Consider the following 18,645-nt stretch of genomic DNA (forward strand, 5'->3'; position numbering starts at 1 on the left):
TTAGATTTTGCCCACTACTTTCTGTGGAATTTCTTGCACATGGGAAGTTGTGTACCTGGAGTGATGACAATATCAAGTTTCTTTACACAATCTCTGCACACCATTCTTCTGCCGACAGTTCCCGTAGCTGCGGAACCACAGTTCGGTTTTAGAATCAGGAGGTTTTCTTTGGGCAGATTCCCAGGAATGGGACTAGTGAGTCACAGAAAGTGAACTAGTAGTGTCTTGGAGTATGTTGCCAAAGAGGCTGCTGGAGTCATTCGGATGCCAGCTCGTTGAGTTCTCTCTGCTCCATTGGCTGTGTCTCTTTGCAGACCGCTGGTACTAGTCTGTCTGCAGAAAAGCTACTGGTGGGAGGGTTCGGCGAGGCCTCAGGAGAAGACACACACACTCACTCTTGACTTTCAAAACATCTCCACCCACATTCTGGCCACCCCACTCCCTTCGACATGTTTGTTTGTGGCGGAACATTTTTGTTTCCATCACTCGTAATTAGGACTTAACTCCTAAGACTTGGGCAAACACTCCCAGTAGCCTTACGGGGCTGACTGACTGGGTGGCCTGTGTTCTATTATGGTATTTTATTCACCCTCCACCCTGGCTCTATCCCCCTTATGGAGCCATTGCCATGACAACCATCGTCTTTGGAGCAATAAGAATGGGTGGGGCAAAGTTCCACATGCTTAACGTGTTTGATGTTTTACCTTTCAAAAAATTCTTTGGGGAAATTCAAGTTGGCTTGTTGAACAAAATAAATAAGCTTTTTATTGTCAACAAGGGCTAAGGGCGGCAGCTTTGATAACAAGGAAAGCCTGGATGGGTCAACAACCTGAGACCAGAGTGAGCAGGTCACATCCAACTCCACTTAAGACAAGAAAGGAATGGGAAAACTCTCAATGACAGTGGAAACTGACTCAGATCCAAGACAGTGTTGGGGAGCTCCAACCAAAAATTAGTACTGAGATGAACTAAGCCTCAGCCCAAACCCAACCTCAGTGAACTTTGGGTGGCTTTTGGTTGCCACCACTGGAAGAATCAGGGATTTCATCCGCAGATAGTGCACTTGGGGATCCTGGACCTTTTTCTGCACTTCTGTCTGGCATCACATCACAGTTTTCTTTAGTCTGGAAGCCCTTAAAAGTGAGCATACATGGCACAGCACACTGAGAGTTCTGTAGAGGCTGCATGTGTCAAGTCAGAGGGACCAGTTAGCCCGATGTCCTTCCTCATCCCCAGTTTACAATAGATTTGCTCTCATTTGACTTTTTTTTTTTTTAAACTTTAGAATTAAGATTGAAATTTTACAGTACTATGTTGTTTTAAGTTTATACTTCTTGGCTTCATAGGCAAATACTCTTGTTTAAAGTAGTTTTACTCCTTCCTTCCCTCCCTCCCTTCTTCCCTCCCTCTTTCCTTCCTATGTAAGTATGTATGCATGTATGTGTTTTGTATGATTAATGAGATTCAGTCTGGCATGGTGGAAAGAGGATGAGGTGTGGAACCAGATCCCCTTGTTGGAATTCATGCTTTTCTATTAGCCTTAGCGTAGGGTGACCAGATGTCCTAGGTTGCTGGTGGCTGAGGGGTTACCTAAAATGCGGAACTTTCAGTGCTAAACCCGGGGCAGTCCTAGACAAATCAAGACAGTTTATTTGGGCGAGTTCACCTTAATTGGGCAAGAGACTTAACCTATCCGAGCCTTGGTTTCTTCATCTGTGAAACACCTGTCTAATAGGTGATTATAAGGATTAATAATACCTGTCTAATAGGTGATTATGAGGATTGGAGCTAGTGTACCACTGAAGCTATGTCTGAGATTTACGAGATCTCAGGAGATGATAATGATAGTACTATTAACATTAATAATTATCTGTATGTTTTTAAGGCTCAGAGTGATCTTTCACCATCATTTATTTCTGCCACCAATGCTTTTCTCTTAATTTCTAAGATTTGTTTAGGAATGAGGGGTTTATTTTGTTTTCTTCATTTTTATTATTAAGCCTAGTTTTCTAAAACTTTACTTTGCTCAGTTTAAAAAAACTACTGAATTATGCCTCATTCCTAACATCTCTGAGTAGACTCTAAGGGGAGCACATAGACTGAGATTGAGATGATCTTTTAGAAATCCTGAGAAACTCATTGAGGACCCTAAAGTCTTTCTCTTTGGATACAAGACACACAGCTCCTACTAAGCCTTTTCTTTACCACGTACAGGTCTGATGTGTTTTAGGTATTAAGTGCATACCGCTAGGTCCATTGGGAGCTGAAGGTCTGCTCTGAATCTTCCCCTACACAGGGGGAGTGAAGGCCTGGGCCACCTGCCAACACAGCAAACCCATCCTTACTCTTTTGAGTTGGCCCTTCCATCCAGAAAAAGGAACTGAAAAACTGAGGAGGGTAATGGGCTGAGGATAAGGAGATGAAGTCTGGGTAACCTTGGAGAGGAAGTAAGAGTTAAACCTGAGTGTGTCTTCCAATCCTTGTCCTGGCTCCCCTGTCAGGCTGAGCAGGGTCCTGAGCATGTCCTGACTCTGCTCTGGTCCTTGTCCACAACAGGGTGTGGGCCTCTGTTCTCTCATATTCAGAGGTAGTCACCTCTGAGTAGAGGTGATGAAATGGAGAAATGAATGCGAAAGTTTCTCCAAAGGGAAAGAAAAACTAAAACAACACAGAATGAGGTCAGTTTTAGGCTCAAGACTATTTTATTTTACTGGTCCAGGATAAACAGAATGCTCTGCTGAGCTAGGACTTAACAACTTCCTCCTTTCAAGCTGCCTGAGATGGTCAGGTTACCAGGTAACAGGCTGCACCTGCCTTTGTGGACTTTCTGTCTGGATGGTATTATTTTTTAATTGTGGTAAAAAAAAAACCATAAGATAAAAGTTACCATATTAATCGTTTTAAGTGTACAGTTATGTAGTATTAAGAATATTCACATTGTGCCATGTCTGGTTGTTACTTTCTATTTTTTGGTTCTCCATTAGTTTTTAGTTTTATTTTTTTCTCTGGGTATAAAATGAAGAAATTCTCATTAAAGAAAATTTGGAAAGTATTGAGAAGTATAAATAAACAAAAAACATCATTATATCCCCAATCAGAAGAAACCACTTTAAAAATATTTTGAAATGTTTCCTTCCAGGGCATTTTTCAATGTGCTATTTAAAAGAATTAATATTTTTAAAAAATCTTACTAATTTAATGGCTGTAAGTCTTCCCCTAGTTAGATTTCAGGTTGATCCAGTTTTACTATTTTAAATAATTGATATGTATCTTTGGGCATAAATATTTATGATTATTTCCTTAGGGGAAATAATTGGATTAAAGTACAAATATTTTTAGCCTTTTTTAATATTAGATATAACACTATCTTTAAATTCCCTACCCACCCCCCACCCCCAAATCTAGTTAAAAGATAGGACAAAATATGATGTTTTCTCTGTAAGGAACTTGTATGTTCCTTGTTAACAAGCAAGATCCATCTCTTCCTGGAAAGTTCTCTGAGAAAGAAATCTTTAATTTCTTTTAGCAACCCCCTGTAGCAGGAGTGGCTAAGAGATTTCATCTTAGTTGGTTATTAGGTAGCAGCTAACTTTAATACCAAGTATTGTGGTAGTATATATACCAAAACCATCATAGTTAGATTCTTTTCTTTGGTATCGAAATTAAATTATTTTACTCCAAAATGGCATTTGAATACATTTGAAGCATTTTAGTGATATTTTGTCTCTATTATATTGCTTCCTTTACTTCATATTAAACTAAAAAGAATTCTGTTTATCCTCAATTCCTAATACCTCTTACCGCTCATTTCACATTAATTTGGGCTATTTTGAAGTGAATAATTTCTTTCTAATTGTGGAAAGAGATCAGCCTGGCTTCAGCTGAAGGATTAGAATAGTTCAAAAGTAGTTCTGAAGCATCTACAAATGCTTAAGAATTGAAAAATCAAAGAAATTATGGTCCCTGCTGAGGACCCAGAAATATAAGTGGGTGATTGAGTGTGGGTGAGTATCTGCGAGTGTGTGTTTGTATGTGTGCGAGTATCTGTGAGTGTGCATTTGTATGTGTGTGTCCCTGACAAGTGTCTGGGAGCTTCTGGCCACTCAGATTGGTCATAGGTTGGAGGTGAGTGGGGTGAGGTCAGAATTTTTGGAGGATCAGAGGTTAAGTATAAAGCACTAAACACAGGACTGATGATCACAAGGACTCAATAAAAAAAAAAACTAATGAAAACATGTTAGGGAGTTATTGTAACCAATTCCACAAGGTCATATAAATGGTTGGTAGTGGAGTTGGAACCAAAGCTCAGATTTCTGATTCCAAGGGCAGGGCTCTCTCCAGTGGAATATATCAACTCCGAGATACCTTGCACTTTGGCAAAAATTGTGGCCAATGCCGTGGTTGACCCTGTGTAATGTTCTGTGAGGGTAGGACCAGGCTGAATATTACCCAAGAAAACAGTAAAAAATATTGAGCATCCCACAGAGACATTGATTAAATCTTTTTATTTTGGACTTCAAGGAAGATTACAGTGAAATAGTCAGTAGCCAGCTTCTCAGGATTCCTCAGAGAATTTTATGGATAATGGTTGTTAGTTATATGTGGAGCATGTATGTTATTACTTGATTCCTCCATTTCTGTCTTTGCACAGGAGTCTTCAAAATGCCCCTAATCTTAGGAAATCAAAATTTGAATAGCTCAAAATTATATACCAGTTTTGTAATCCCACTTGGTTAAAATCGAATGTCAAGGGTTTTCTGTTTGTTTGTTTGTTTTGTTTTGTTTTTTAGGTTTTAATTATCAGTTTTCTGTGAGAACTAGAGTAATCTCTTAGGTCTTCCCTCTCTGAACTATAAAGAATGTTGTTGTTTGGTAACCGGTCAGAGGTCCAGAGGTTGTGCCTCTGAAGATTTTCTTGAAGTTTAGGTTCAATCAAAGTGTAAAAATGAGTTTACCTGATTTCTAAGGACTCGGGTCCTTAGAACAGTCTTTGTGTCATACAACAAATCTCCACTTTTTGATTGTGGGATCTAGGCTTCGCCAAGCTAAATACCACTGCTCTGGTTATAGGAAGCAGTTTAGGGATGGATACATGACTCAATCCAGTGAATTTTATCAGGATTTTTTTTCTCCTACAGATATCAGGTCAGAGAGACCTCCTTTAGGCAAGCTTCCCTAGCTAAAAGATGGAATATGTATAGAAATATGAACAACCATCACTGCTGTCCTGTGGGAACAACCTGCCTGAAAAGCAAACCAACGGGGAGGAAAGTAGAACTGAAACATGGGCAGAAAAAAGTAGTAATCATATCTCTCAATCCATCTATGCCAAAGCCAATCCTGGCCTCAGATATCATAGTCACATAAGCTAATGTCCTGTTTGTCTTAAAGTTGTACAAGTTGGGTGTTTGTTACTTAAATAGGTCTTTTACTTGAATTTTTCCATCATCCTTATCATCCCCATTCTATAGGTAAGGAAACTGAGACAGAAAGATTAAGTGCTTTGCTCAAGTTGACACAGCTGGAAAACAGTGTGGCCTGGATATGAGATTGGGCTGTTCTGACTCTATAGCTCATGTTTTTTCTACAGCCTGATGCGGCCTCAGTGAGTACAGATAATTGAGTTGGTGAACCCAGCACTTGACATCATCAAGAGGATGGGCACTGGCTCTCCTATTTTACTAGCTCATGGGCAGGCCGATGATATTAAACACTTCAGTGCTAGTGTACCCAGAGTCAGACAGGCTTAACTTGGTCCTTGGATCCCATGCCGCATGCCTGGCTGCTCTAGGAATCTCTTTTTATTCAGGCTTCCCAACTTACAGAAACCACTACCTGGGCTAGATCAGACCAAGTTGGCCTCTGGGCAGCCAGGCTGCTGCTGAGCAGACATAGATTCTGCCAGCAGAAACACTCCTCAAAGCTGAGGAAGATGTACTCAGCTTTGAGGTGCTGAGACGCTCACCTCCTCTTCCTAAAGTTTAGGAAAAAAGAGCAGAAGCTGTTCAAATGTGAGATAATAGTGTTTTTAATATATAAGTAACAAAACATGCGGGTCAATGTTCCATGCATATACAATAAAAGAGAGCAACAACAACAAAAAGTTACAAAGCACAATTTAACTACATGGAGGCTTTCGAACAATTAAGTGTAGGATAGAGAATGTGTTAATTAAAAAGCCAACTGAGCCACACCTCAGTGCCTGAGACCTGACTAGAGTCTTTCTGGTGAATGGAGGGAGAGTTCTTTGTACCCCACAGCCTTCAATTCAAATCCCGAGAACTCTTAACAACCTCCATGCCCTAGATTGCTCAGCTTCCTCTCCCCTACCCCTGTTTTGTTTTCTTCAATTGTCTGTTTATCCTTTATCCCATCTCAGATAATGAGTTCCATGATTACTCTTTTGATTTAGCCTAAAATCATTGCCGGTTCCGTGAGAAAGGTCACTAAGTTTACTTGGCTCTTGGCTAACTTACTTTTTTTCTGTTTAATGGGCCATGATCTGGTCTTTCCCCAGACATAAACTCTTTAGCTTAAAGACCCATATGAGTATTTACCCAACTCTTAGAGGCCACTTTCATATACACTATTGGTGTGAGGACATTTTTCCTCAAATGATAACCTGGTGGTCAGATTCCCCCCATGCCAACGCTGCTCCCTGAATAGGCAGTTTAGAGACACTTCCCTTACCTCAGTTTTCCCAGGGGTCTATTCTGGCTCTGGTGTTGAAATGGAATTCTGGTGGCCTGGAAGGAATTTAGGCTCTCTGCAGCAGTGGTGTAAACCATAGGGAAGGTGATTAACTGCAAAGAGCTTTCTGTTCTTAAATATTTAATGGTCCATCCACTCTAGGTGAATTTATTGAAGGGAGCAGCTCTCAGAGTCACAAAGATGGCCACACCGCCAAGTAAGTCTACTATCAACTGACAGTGGCCTGCAGCCATGCAAGTGTGGACATGTGGCACTTGGAAACACAACATTAAATTCAGGCTTATCACTCTTTTTTTTTTTTTGGAAAGAACTAGTTTCAACTCACTTCCTAGGACCTGTTTTTTTTCCATTATTTGGTTTTTACATTGGTTACACTTACTCTATCATTATAATCAGAGTCCTGGAGACCTTAAAGGGAATTAGGATCAGTGAGCATTTCATGAAATTAGGACTTAAGTGTAATTTTTACAAAGTACAATATAGACAACATCAAAGCAATTATTTTTCATTTCTTCCATCCATGTGTAGGAGTGAGGCCAATTCACAGAGACAGTGTATCATTTTACTAATACATTATTTGTTCTAACTATATCTAGTATGCCAAATATATTTAGATTACAAAAGGAAAAAAAAATCTTCTCATTCCTCTAGGGACACTTTCTGGCCTGTGACAGAGAGGACCTGCAGTGGAGAGCTCAGGAAACTCCTGGAAGAGCCTTGTTGGAATCAGCAGATGCCAAAAGAAATGGAAAGGCTTGGTTTCCTCAAGCTGAAATCACTTGGGTCCAGGTAATGTTTAAGGTCAAAGTGTAAGAAAACTCAGATAATGTGCTGGAGACATTATAAATATCTTTCCTTTCTCATTCCTTCAATCAGTGTTTATTAAAAGCCAAGTTGGGAGTGGGGAGGCAAAAATCAAATAGAAGGAAATGATGTCTTTTGATTGACTCCCTCTTTTTTCCTTTCAGAACTGTCCTGGGGGGTGACTTGAGGAATAAATCCTCAATGGGCTTTTGGCTAGAAGGAAGAAGAAAGAGTCTGTCTAAATCATCCAAGTGTCTGATAGGAATTCAAACCACATTCTATCATTAGATTAGGAAGTTTATATTTAAAAGAAAAGAAATAGAGGATTGGAAAATGTGAGTTATAGCCTCTAATTCATATCTGATAACTCAGCTGTTCTGTGACAGAACATTTAGAGACAGAGACATGTGGCCAAGACCATCTGGCCTTACCACAGGTGAAATCAAGGCTTTCCTAACTTCCAACTGTGAGTCAAAAGCAATTAGGAATCAAGATAAAATATCCTCGTTTAGGGGATGAGCTCTCGTTGGGGGGTTTCTTCTGCCCATGCTGGGATGTCTTAGAGTGCTACACATAGTCGTACTTGGAAGGATGAGACTGTGCCTCATCCTCTGTGTGGGCACCCCCATCATATATCTTCTTGTTTTTGGTGCTGGACTCAAAACCAGTGTTGGTCTTGAAGCCTCCAGGCTTGTAGGAGACATTGTGGCCTGAGGCATGATAAGACACAGCTTTGTAGCTGAAAGAAAAAGAAACATTCCATGACCATAGATGTATTTGGTAGGAGGACAAAACACCTCATTTACCCTGGAATGTCTTTAGTGCTGAAAGGCCAGTGTTCTAGGAAACCCTTTGTTCCATGACCATAGATGTATTTGATAGGAGGACAAAATACCTCATTTACCCTGGAATGTCTTAGTTTTAGTGCTGAAAGGCCAGTGTTCTAGGAAACCCTTAGTTTTGGGCAAACTGAGACAGTGACCAGTTAGGCTTTGGGACACTGGCTTTCTGCCTCTGCAGTAGAGCAAAATTTCTTGCTTTGAGCTGAAACAGAAACAATGTCCAGGGGAACATGGTCATGCCAAAGAATCATAAAATTTGTGAACTGGAAGATACCAATGTGCTGCCCATCGCCTCTAATCTGCTCAGTTTATAGGTGAGGTGACAGAGGTCCAGGAGGGTAAATGATTTGCTAGCAGTCACAGGGCTAGTTAACAGTAGAACCAGACTGGGATTCAGGTCTTCCAACTCTGGGTCCATTTATGGAATTACAGTAGGGGTTCTCAGAAGCAATACTGTTGATATTTGGAACGAATGCTTCTTTGTCGTGGGGGCCTGCCTGTACATTGTAGATGTTCAGTAACATCCTTGGCCTCTACTCGCTAGATGCCAGTATTACCTGTCCCCCCACAGCAAAGTTGTAGCAATCAAAGTGTCTTCAGATGTTGCCAAATATCCCCTGGGGGAAAAATTGCTCCTCACTGAGAGCCATTGAGTTACAGAATACTGGAGCCAGAGGGAACCCACATGGATGATTTTTTTTCCCCTTCAAATAAGATCACACCTAAATCTGCTCAGGTGGAAATATTCCTGTTCTGTTCTTTAGGTTCTTTTCATAAAAGAGAAAGTTCGTGATCCTTTAGTCAACAATATTATTCCATATACCTAGATTGATCATTCTGGCTGCAAATTATATGTTATAATGGACTTGGATCGAATGTCTGATTGCACTGGAATGGGGAGACTCACTTGGTTTCCTCGGGCACCAGGCCCCGGCAGGCGATGCACATCATCACACCCCCAATTAGCGTGAGGCCTCCAGCAACCCAGCCCACGAACAGAGCCGAACCAAAGGTGTACCTGAGTGGGGAGAGGATGGCTATGAATGTGGATGACCAAACTCTCCAGGCTCCACCCATTGCACCTGGACATGCCTGGCCTCTCTGTCCTCCCATTGGATTCTACCCCTTTCCTTGCTCATGCCCCTGAACACATACTCCTTTGGGTCACAGCCAACTGAATGAGGTGCCTTGGAGAATAATGCAGAGACTTAAGCTGGTCAGCAGAACAGCAGGGGGATTCTTGGGACTCTAGGACCACTGAGGCATAAAATTAATTATAAATCCCTAATCTCAGAGAAACATCTCAGGAAATTTCTCTCCCCTCCCTATTATCAAAGGAGAATGTCTTGAAGTTTTGGCCAGAGAAGTTTGAGAGATATGGAATCAGTCTCAAGTTATTATTTCTAAAGAAATTTTGGTTCCTTGAGTTCTTGCTGTGGGCCAAGAAGCATTCTCACCTACCTCAAGTAACCCTAGGAACCATCCATGCAGGTGGATTATTGCCTTCAGAAAGAAGTAAGCTGAAGTGACCCTTTTACAGATGAGGAAATTGAAGCTACAAGAGGTTAATTAACTTTTCCAAAGATCCAGGAAGGACATGGCATTGCCAGGATTCAAATGCAGGTCACTCTGCCTCCACGGCCCTCGCTGTTAATCATTAAACTATACTATCCTCTGTGCATGAGGAACGAGGTTCCCTTCCTCAACTTAGACATTCTTGGTCAAGGTTAGAAAACTATATAAATACTTACTGGGGACAGGTAAGAAACTTAAATGAGTAAAGTGGGCTGGTTATAAGGAAATATTTTATTTTCTTCACTACTATATAGGGGGGGGGGAAATATAAACATGATAATAAATGGCCTCACAGTTGAGCCATTTGAGAATGGTGAGGACTGTGGCAAATTGGAGAGTGTGAGCCTTAGCTGACTGAGAAGCAGCTGTCATATGAGAATGATGGCCCCATGCTGCCAGATCTGATTTCTTTTTTTACAGTAAGATGGAAAAACAGATGTGTGTGTGTGTGTGTGTGTGTGTGTGTGTCCATGTATGTTAGGAAATCTCCATGTAGTAGGGACTATTGGTGTTCTGCCCAGGTCCCCTCTGTCCCTTGACATTTATCTCTCCCCCAGCTCTGGTCCCTGTGACTCTCCCTGGAGTTATAGCTTTGCTTCAGCCACTGGAATCACTTTGCCCACATGCACAGAAGCTGACTGGTGCTGAAGTAGGTAAATTCAGATCTGTTTTTCCAAATCTGTTTCTGAGTAACTCAACCTATGCCATTTCTAATTTTTAAAAGTTGGTGATTAATTCAGGTTATAAAATGAAATGTTTAGGCTAATACAAAACACCTTGGAAGCTGTGGACAGGATGAGGGCAGACAATTTGTAGCTCTGGTTCAGGGCTTAGGCTCTGCCAGTGTTACACTCAACATGGCAGTGGCACAGTTGGGGAGCAGGGGGAGGGAATAGTGGGACTCAATGAGGCACCAGAAGCAAAACCCCATTAACTGACTTCCAAGATCTTTCTTGGAAGCTACGCTGTCTTACGTAACTTCTAGGTAGAGAAGATGAGAAGACAGAAAGAAAAACTGCTGCCCTTCCATGGAGGACAAAATCCCAAGGAGGTCTTTCTAAATTTTCTGGTCTCAATCTTAGGACTAAAATTGCCTGCCCAAGGCACAGAAGCAGGTTCTAGGGAGATGGTGTGAAAGAGCGATGGCACGCATTAGTGCAAGGTGCCAGGTGGGTGGTAGGTGGCTCCTCTGGACAGGGGCGGTGACACTAGGCACCTAGAAACTCTAGACAAGGTGGGCTATTCTGAGTAGGGTGAGCAAGCATCCAGATTTGCCCATGACAGAGGAGCTTTTCAGGACACGAGACTTTCTGTGCTGAAATTGGGCAAATTCTGGGCAAACCGGGATCAGTTGGTCAGCTTACTTCTAAGTTGTTCTTATAACCAAGAGACCATGGGAGTACCATGGAGGAGGATGAAGGCAGCTATGGGGATCATTTCCTTCCTTTTCTTGAAACAAAGCAGGGGCATGGATGGGGATTAGAGTTTCAGGGAGTCAGAGAGAAAATGGGTTTGTCGCGTTGTTTATACCCTGTCTGTATCCCATGATAGCATGGCTGGAGAAATACCAAGTGTATTTACTTAGGTATAATGTTCATATCACTCTTCCAGAACAAGATCTTTCTCCTTCAGGAATATGCTGCTGCTTCTTGCTGTGAGAAACGTCCCTTTGAATTGGCTAAATGAATACACGTGTTGGAATTGCTTTTCCACCTTTTAAAAATTCTACCCTCTTTCAGACACTAAATTATAATGGGGTTTCATCTTCATAACCTCTGTGAGAATGGGGACCTTGTCATTATCCCCAGCACTCAGAACAGTTCCTGATCCACAGCAGGTGCTCAATACATTTGTACAACAAACGAGTCAATGAATGAGAGAAAAAGGCAGCTGTACAAGGAAGAAACATTACTTTTCTCACCTATACTGCACCTTGCTCATTTCTATTCAAGCTTTTACCTGTCCCTAGCCAGGTTCCTGTCAGGGACTGATGTTGTGCTTTGATGCTCATTTACATGCCTCAACTAATAGTGCCTGTTTCATTGCCAACACAATGGGGCCTGTGTAGAGTCTTAGATAAATACTGTGAACTGTCACTGTACTTCAATGCAAATGTCAGATCAGCCTCAAATCGTATCACCAAGGATATTTCACTGAAATGAAGGTTATGAATTTACAGATCATTGTTGATTTATGATATGGCATGGTTGCCTCTGATAAAATTTTACTATTTCAGGCACTGACAGTCACATTAGGCATATGCGTTTAATCCGATTTTTACAATATTCGCCATGGAATCCTGACACCTAGAGTAGGAGGTTACCTGTTTTGAACAGTCTGCACCATCCCACCCATGCTGGAGTACATGTTAGCTGTAGACATCCAGAAGTTAGTAACCAGCATGTTGGCAAACACAGACACTCCAATAATTGCACAAAGACCTGTGGACCAAGAACAAGAAAGCTTCAGAGTCAGCTTTAAAGAGACCACAATGTTTCTGAGGCAATGTACACTTACGTGAGTTTAGAAGAGCAGGCTGCAGAATATTCCATTTCTGTAACAGATGGTCAATCCAAGCATTGATTATTGAATTCCTACTATGTACTAGATGCTGCTAGGAACTTAGACTCTCTTATTGTGGAAGGTTTTATATATGTGCAGAAAGAGACATTTCATGCATCTTGGGACCAATGGTTAATAGTACAAATATTTGAGGCCTGGTCCTCTGACAATGTCAAGAGCTCTTCCCTTAAAATCATTTTCTAGAGTCTAACCAAACTAATGCCTTTATGGGTTAAGTTACATGACTACCTTAGTGTTGGAAATCTTTTATAATGGGACTGAGGTGGCACCTGAGAGGAATGTTTGTACTCATGATAATTCTGTAGAGAGTAACTAGGCCTTAATATCAATCCTTGAATCCCAATGCGAAAAGCTCTGAACTATGTTCAAACCATGCTCAGTAGAGAGAAGCTGGGTTTCCTCTGCCAGAATGATTTTGCTTTGACATTCCCAGAAGCACACTTGAGAGTGAGAACCCCAAGATCCTTGTTTACCTGAGATAATGAACATGATTCCAGAGGTCAGTGTCATGGTGGCTTTGGCGGAGTCCTCCATGTTGCCAATGCGGATACACTTCAGGGCGAAGATAGACACCAGGAGGCCGATGGCACCCAGGACGATGCCCACAACCATCAGGGCTCGCACTGCCTGCAGCATGGCTGCGGGACAAGGGGCAAGATACAAGAAGAAAGACAAGACCACCTCAACATGATTGATCAGGCCCTGTTTAATAAAACCGAGCAACCAAAACCAACCAGCACCAAACTTCTGAGAAGTAGCACGTCCACAAACTATGATCTTTGTCATTGTCAAGAGATGTGGAATGGTGGGAAATGCAGAACCTTTGCTTATAAGCCTCTGATTAATGGAGGGCATGTATACAGATGTCTATTGGATGAGAAAATTATGGACTGTTGTAGTTGGGAGGGCCAATAGAATTTATCTATTTCATTTCCTCATTTTAAAACTTAATATTCTGGGGTCCAGGAGAAGGAAATGGCTCAAGTAAAGTGACATTAACAATGATTGCTAGAGCTTATGGCAAAAATGGGCTGCTTTAATTTCTAATCCGAACACCTTTCTTCTCTAGTCTTTTCATATGGGCTCAATGCTTCATATAGTTGTGTCTACTTTAGGGAAACCCAGTATTCATTTATAGCATATAAAGAAACAAGGTCACTAGTGATGTACCAAGGGCCTATATTTTTTCCTCTTTCAAAAGAGTCTATTCAAGTCATGCTGAGCTGTAGGTTTTGGGTATATATAAAAAGACTATTATGTCAACTTCAAACCTCTCAATATGACTGTGGTTTATCAGAAGTTCCCTTTCTAGGAATCAATGCAAGCTGTAGGTCCTTTTGGAACTCTCCTGCAGTTGCCTCCCCTCCAGAAATATCCAGAATGGTTTCTAGGATGAACTTAAAATGCAGTGACTCATTTCAACAGCTTTCTACTGAGCCCCATGACAAGGCACAGAGATGGCAGTGATTAACAGGGCAGACATGCTCTCTACTTTCATGGAGCTTCTACCAAAGTGGGGAAAGACAATAAATATGTCCACTGCAAGTATAATGAATTTTACAAAAGGAAGACAAATGAGTCCTTGGTGTCTTTCAGAGGGAAAGGCCCCTACATGGGTAGTTCTGGTACAGCAGAACTAAAGAATTGTGTGAAGCAAAGCAGAAAGCTCCGTCCTACACTACTTGTCATAATTCATTGCTACTTCTAATTGAAAGCTATTAGGGGCTTTTCAGACATTAAAAAATTTAATCCACACACACAAAAATTCTGCAATGTAGGTAATATTATTGCCTCTATTTTATAATTAAAGAAATTGAGACTCAGAAGTTAAGTAACTTATCCAAGAACACAGCAAAGGAAAAGTGGGACTGGGGTCAGACCCAGAACTGTCTCAAAAACGGTTACTTTCCCATCACGGCACATTGCTTTGAGGTACCTTATCCTGGAAAAACAGGCAGAGTTCCAGCTACCATCAAGGTACAGGGATCTGTAAGCTCTTAACAGAACGTATCCTTCAAATTTGGAGACTCAGCTGTAAAATGTCATCCTCTGAAATGCATGCTAAGAATGTATAAAGAAATATTCTCCAAAAGTCATCTCAGGAAGTAACCTGACCCAGGAGATTATTTATAAATGTGACTCTCGAGACAGGGAATTGTGGGAGGGAATTCTCTCCAATCTCTTTAGGAAAATTTCCATCTCGAATATGGCCATTATTAGTGGACCTGCCAGTTATTCACTCTAAGGTAAGTATCACAAAGCAATTTGTCATAATGGGAGAATTGATCAATGAAATATATTGAAAAAGGAGAAGTAGATCATGCAGAATTTGTTAAAGAGCTTTCTATAGTCTCTAAGGAATGGAGGCCCTTTCCCACCAGGTATATCCTTGTGTAGAAATGATGGTATCCAGCTACTCTAGTTCTATGCCACTGACCTCAATTCACTAGGTTCTCATTCTCTCCTCGCTAAAAAAACTTCTGATTTGAACTTTGCTTTTCTGCTGGGAAAAGAATTCTGCAAGCAGCCTTTATCAGTCTTGGTCCTATTAGCAACTATATTCTCAGGATAAAAGTGTTGGTTTAAGGTGTGAATCAATCCTCTGCGATCGTGCCACTCATTTCTGGGAGAATTGATAACATTGGCATCTTGGACATGCAGCTGAGTTCTGGTGCTAGAGCCGTGGTGACCCCACTAAGGCACTCATGAGGGCCTCATGAGTGGCCTTTGAATCCACTCCGAATATAGGAGGGCTCTAGCGTGTCAAATATGTCTTCCAAAGCCTTGCCTGATGGCTTTGCTGGCCCCACAGGATACCGGGAATAAACATCCTGTTCACGGTCTCATTAACAAATGCAAATATGTGTCATCTACTTGTGTATTCATTCATTGTGTACACCTTCTTGTATTCATCCAGTACATGTTGGTGTACTCTCATAGTCAAACATTAACACATTCATATGCTCATCTATGAATTAATTTATTCATTCTTCGAGTATTTTTAAGCTCAAATTTTCTGCCAAATGCTGTAGTAGGTATAAAGTTTCATGAGACATAATCTCTGCCTTCAAGCAACTTACAAACTGGGAAGTTCCTATTTTTACTGGAAATCGTATTTAATAGAACTACTTTCTGATAATAGCTCATGGTGTCATTCTAGTGTTCTTTAACACACACAATTAAGCTATAACCCTGTGATTCAGGACAGCTATGGAGAGGACATTTGTGGGGTAGCCCCAGACTTAAGGAAATATTCCTCAGGACTGTTCTGCTTTTGGATGTTATTACCTGAAAACTAAGCATATGGGAAAAGGGAAGCACTTTGACTTTCCCTCCATCTTGTCCTCATGGGCCTCTTATAAACTTCAAAGCTACCCAGGAACCTGTTAGAAGTTTTAAAACTGTTCTAGTTCTGACAGCTTAAACCTTAAGCTATTCAGAGAAGTGAATCATTTATCCCCTTTGAGAGCACTTGGCAAGGCATCTGGTTAAAACAATCAAAAGCCAATCAACTAATCAACCACCCAACAAACAACTGACCAACTAGGCAACAAAACTCAGTAATTACCAGGTAGGATAAAGGATATCTCTTCCTCATTCTATGAGAATTCACTTACCCAGACTCTTGGCAAAGACAGGGTCATTAACTCTCTTTTGATTGAGTGGTTCTAATATTTATTCCTGAAAACATTTCACATGTGTGCTGTGGCTGTGGTTGAAGTATGCAATCTTCCTTGACATTGTTGGATGAGATAGTTGGGTGATGCTATCAGGTGAGAGGTGAAAGCACTGTGGGCTTGCCTAATGTAAAGAGTTGTTGCTGCTGTGCCACAGGAGCCCTTGAGGACTGGAGCCCTGGCCAGCCTGTCTTGGTCAGCCTTTGCTTCAGGCCTCAGAGACCCTCTTGCCTCTGCTGGGTTAGGTTTGTATGACGAGACCTCATTTCTTTCCTGCTTTCTCTTGACTTTTGAATTTCTGATGAACATTGGCAGGGGTCCACCCTGACCTTAAGCTTTTATTCATTTCTTAGAATCTCCTTCTAGCTTACTCCAACCCCTTTCCTTTTAGCCTGTGGTTGGAAAAGATACAACATTGTTTTATATCTTATGGGGCTACTGTTAGAGCCATAACTCTGGGCCTGGATGGATGAACCAAGGTCTTTCCTGCTTTCGAGACGCTTTTGGGGTTCTTCTGAGAGTGGGAGCTATGATGGGGTCAGGTGCCAGGAAGTGGGAGGAAATGTTCTCCACCACTCATTAGAACCCCTTTTGTCTAGTAATGACCATGGAGATGCATGCTGGTGACCTGAACTTCCTTTCCATTTGGGATTCTATCTGGGATTCTAATCCTTTTCCATAGACAGGTAGCCAGAGAAACTGCTTTTAAAGGAGATAAGTTTCTACTTGAGCCGCTTTGTCTCTTATTTGATATTCTGAGCAAGAGGCATAGGCTTATCAGCTGATAACAAGTGAGTCAACGGGCTCTATAGACTGATTCTCTGTACCATAGGTGTGACTACAGCATTCTTTCCAATGAACAACGAGGCATTATCAGACTTGAAGGGTGGACAGGATTCAGGGCTGACAGAAGCAAACAGAAAAATGGGAACTAAGTATTCACTCCCTATTGCAAAATTTCTTATTCCCCTGAAGTAGCTATGGACTGACAGGCAAGGTGCCTTTGGGTGTGGTTCCCAACTCTGGCTGCACCTCAGCATCTCCTGAAGAAACTTTTAAAGAAATATTAACGTTTTGGCTAGATCCCTAGAGATTTTCATTTAATCATGTAATAACATAAAATTTCACAAAAATAATTGGAAAAACAGCCCTCAAGAGGGCTCAGGAGGAGGTGCTCATAGGTGAGGTTGAGAGAGAAGAGTTCCTACTGGCTGACACTCCTGAGCAGACTAAGGGGTGTGGGTGGGGCTAATGAGGCAGCAAGTCACCAGGAGCCAAAGGCATGGACCTGGGGCTTCTGTTGGGGGTAGGAGGAAGGGAGAGAACCCATACTGTCAGACATAGTTTGGCCTTCGAATGGAAGCAGGAAGGGCTGGGGAAGAGTCCAAGGAAGGGAACCCAGAGGAGGAGAGTCTGAGGTCAGCCCTCAGAGGAAAGACCCTTTAGAACAAGGTGGAGAGACTAGATTTTCTGTAGATCCCAGAGAAGCAATATGGAGAAGGTCTTTTGTATCTCATGAAATCCTCCCGAACAATCTGTTGCCAACTGAGTTGTTAGGAAAGTCATTTAAGCTCACTGAAGCCTAGTTTCCTCAACCCTGGAGTGGGATAGAGATAGCTCTCACATAGAGATATTGAGAGGATCAGTTGCTACTTGGCACCAGCATAGAATTAAGTCAAGATAAGTACAGATCTTTCTCTAGCCTCACATGGGTTTGGCTTGTACTATGAACAAACCTGAATCCTCTATATGGTGATGCAATATGGTTGAGGATTTGAAAAAGCCATGGGTGAGGGAGTGTGAAAGGGAATAGGGGAAGAATATTTGAGAAGAGAAGGAAGAGAATGGCCTGGAATGAGGTAGTGAGGAAGATCAGGGAAAATAGATTCAGGATTGGCTAGCAATAAGCAGGGGTGGTGGCTGATGGGTGAGGCAGTGTATGTGGCTTCCATCCTCATTGCCCTTCATTCTCACCTTTAAGGTGGGGTCCAACTACATGACTCTGACAATGTATGTCCCCACCATGAAATGATGCCCCACCAGTGACTAGTTCATGCTAGGACATGATGCTTTGTGGATGGCTGCCTTGCTATCAAAGCGACAACCTCCACAACCACAAGCTGAGAAGGCATCTCACGCTTGGGTCTACATAGCTTTGATCACTGAGAAATCAGGGCAAGAAGCCTCATTTTATACCTCGGGTACAGGTTCTCTTGGCTTTGTAAATGTGTTTTCAGTTCTCTATGAGATCTTCTTCAAAGCACAACAGTGTGTACACATTTAGATGTTTGTCCACATATTTAAAAAGGCTAAACATGTCTCCTTTTTTGAAGAAAGGGAAGCACAGCTTGAAGAAAATCAAGAGGCTTCCCCAGATCTCATTTCAACTTTATAACTAACTTATAATCATTCTACCTCCCAGGGCCAGTTTCTTTTATCAGACATTAGGGAAA

General features: G+C 41.7%; 1 protein-coding gene across 2 annotated transcripts in view; it reads right to left on the reverse strand.

The window, feature by feature from the left end:
* Window positions 1–8,058: 8,058 nt before the first annotated feature.
* The window catches only part of CLDN18 (claudin 18), a 21,290-nt gene continuing 10,703 nt past the window's right edge, over window positions 8,059–18,645 (reverse strand). For both annotated transcript variants that reach the window (XM_006907208.2, XM_006907207.2), the window contains exons 2-5: window positions 12,989–13,153; window positions 12,256–12,373; window positions 9,265–9,375; window positions 8,059–8,254 (exon numbers count right to left, since the gene is read on the reverse strand). In XM_006907208.2, coding sequence (XP_006907270.1) covers window positions 8,083–8,254; window positions 9,265–9,375; window positions 12,256–12,373; window positions 12,989–13,153 — 566 coding nt within the window. In that variant the 3' untranslated portion in view covers window positions 8,059–8,082. The remainder of the gene's footprint in view (window positions 8,255–9,264; window positions 9,376–12,255; window positions 12,374–12,988; window positions 13,154–18,645) is intronic.

The sequence above is a fragment of the Pteropus alecto genome, unplaced genomic scaffold (genome assembly GCF_000325575.1).
Source record: "Pteropus alecto unplaced genomic scaffold, ASM32557v1 scaffold92, whole genome shotgun sequence".
Taxonomy (NCBI): Eukaryota; Metazoa; Chordata; class Mammalia; order Chiroptera; family Pteropodidae; genus Pteropus; species Pteropus alecto.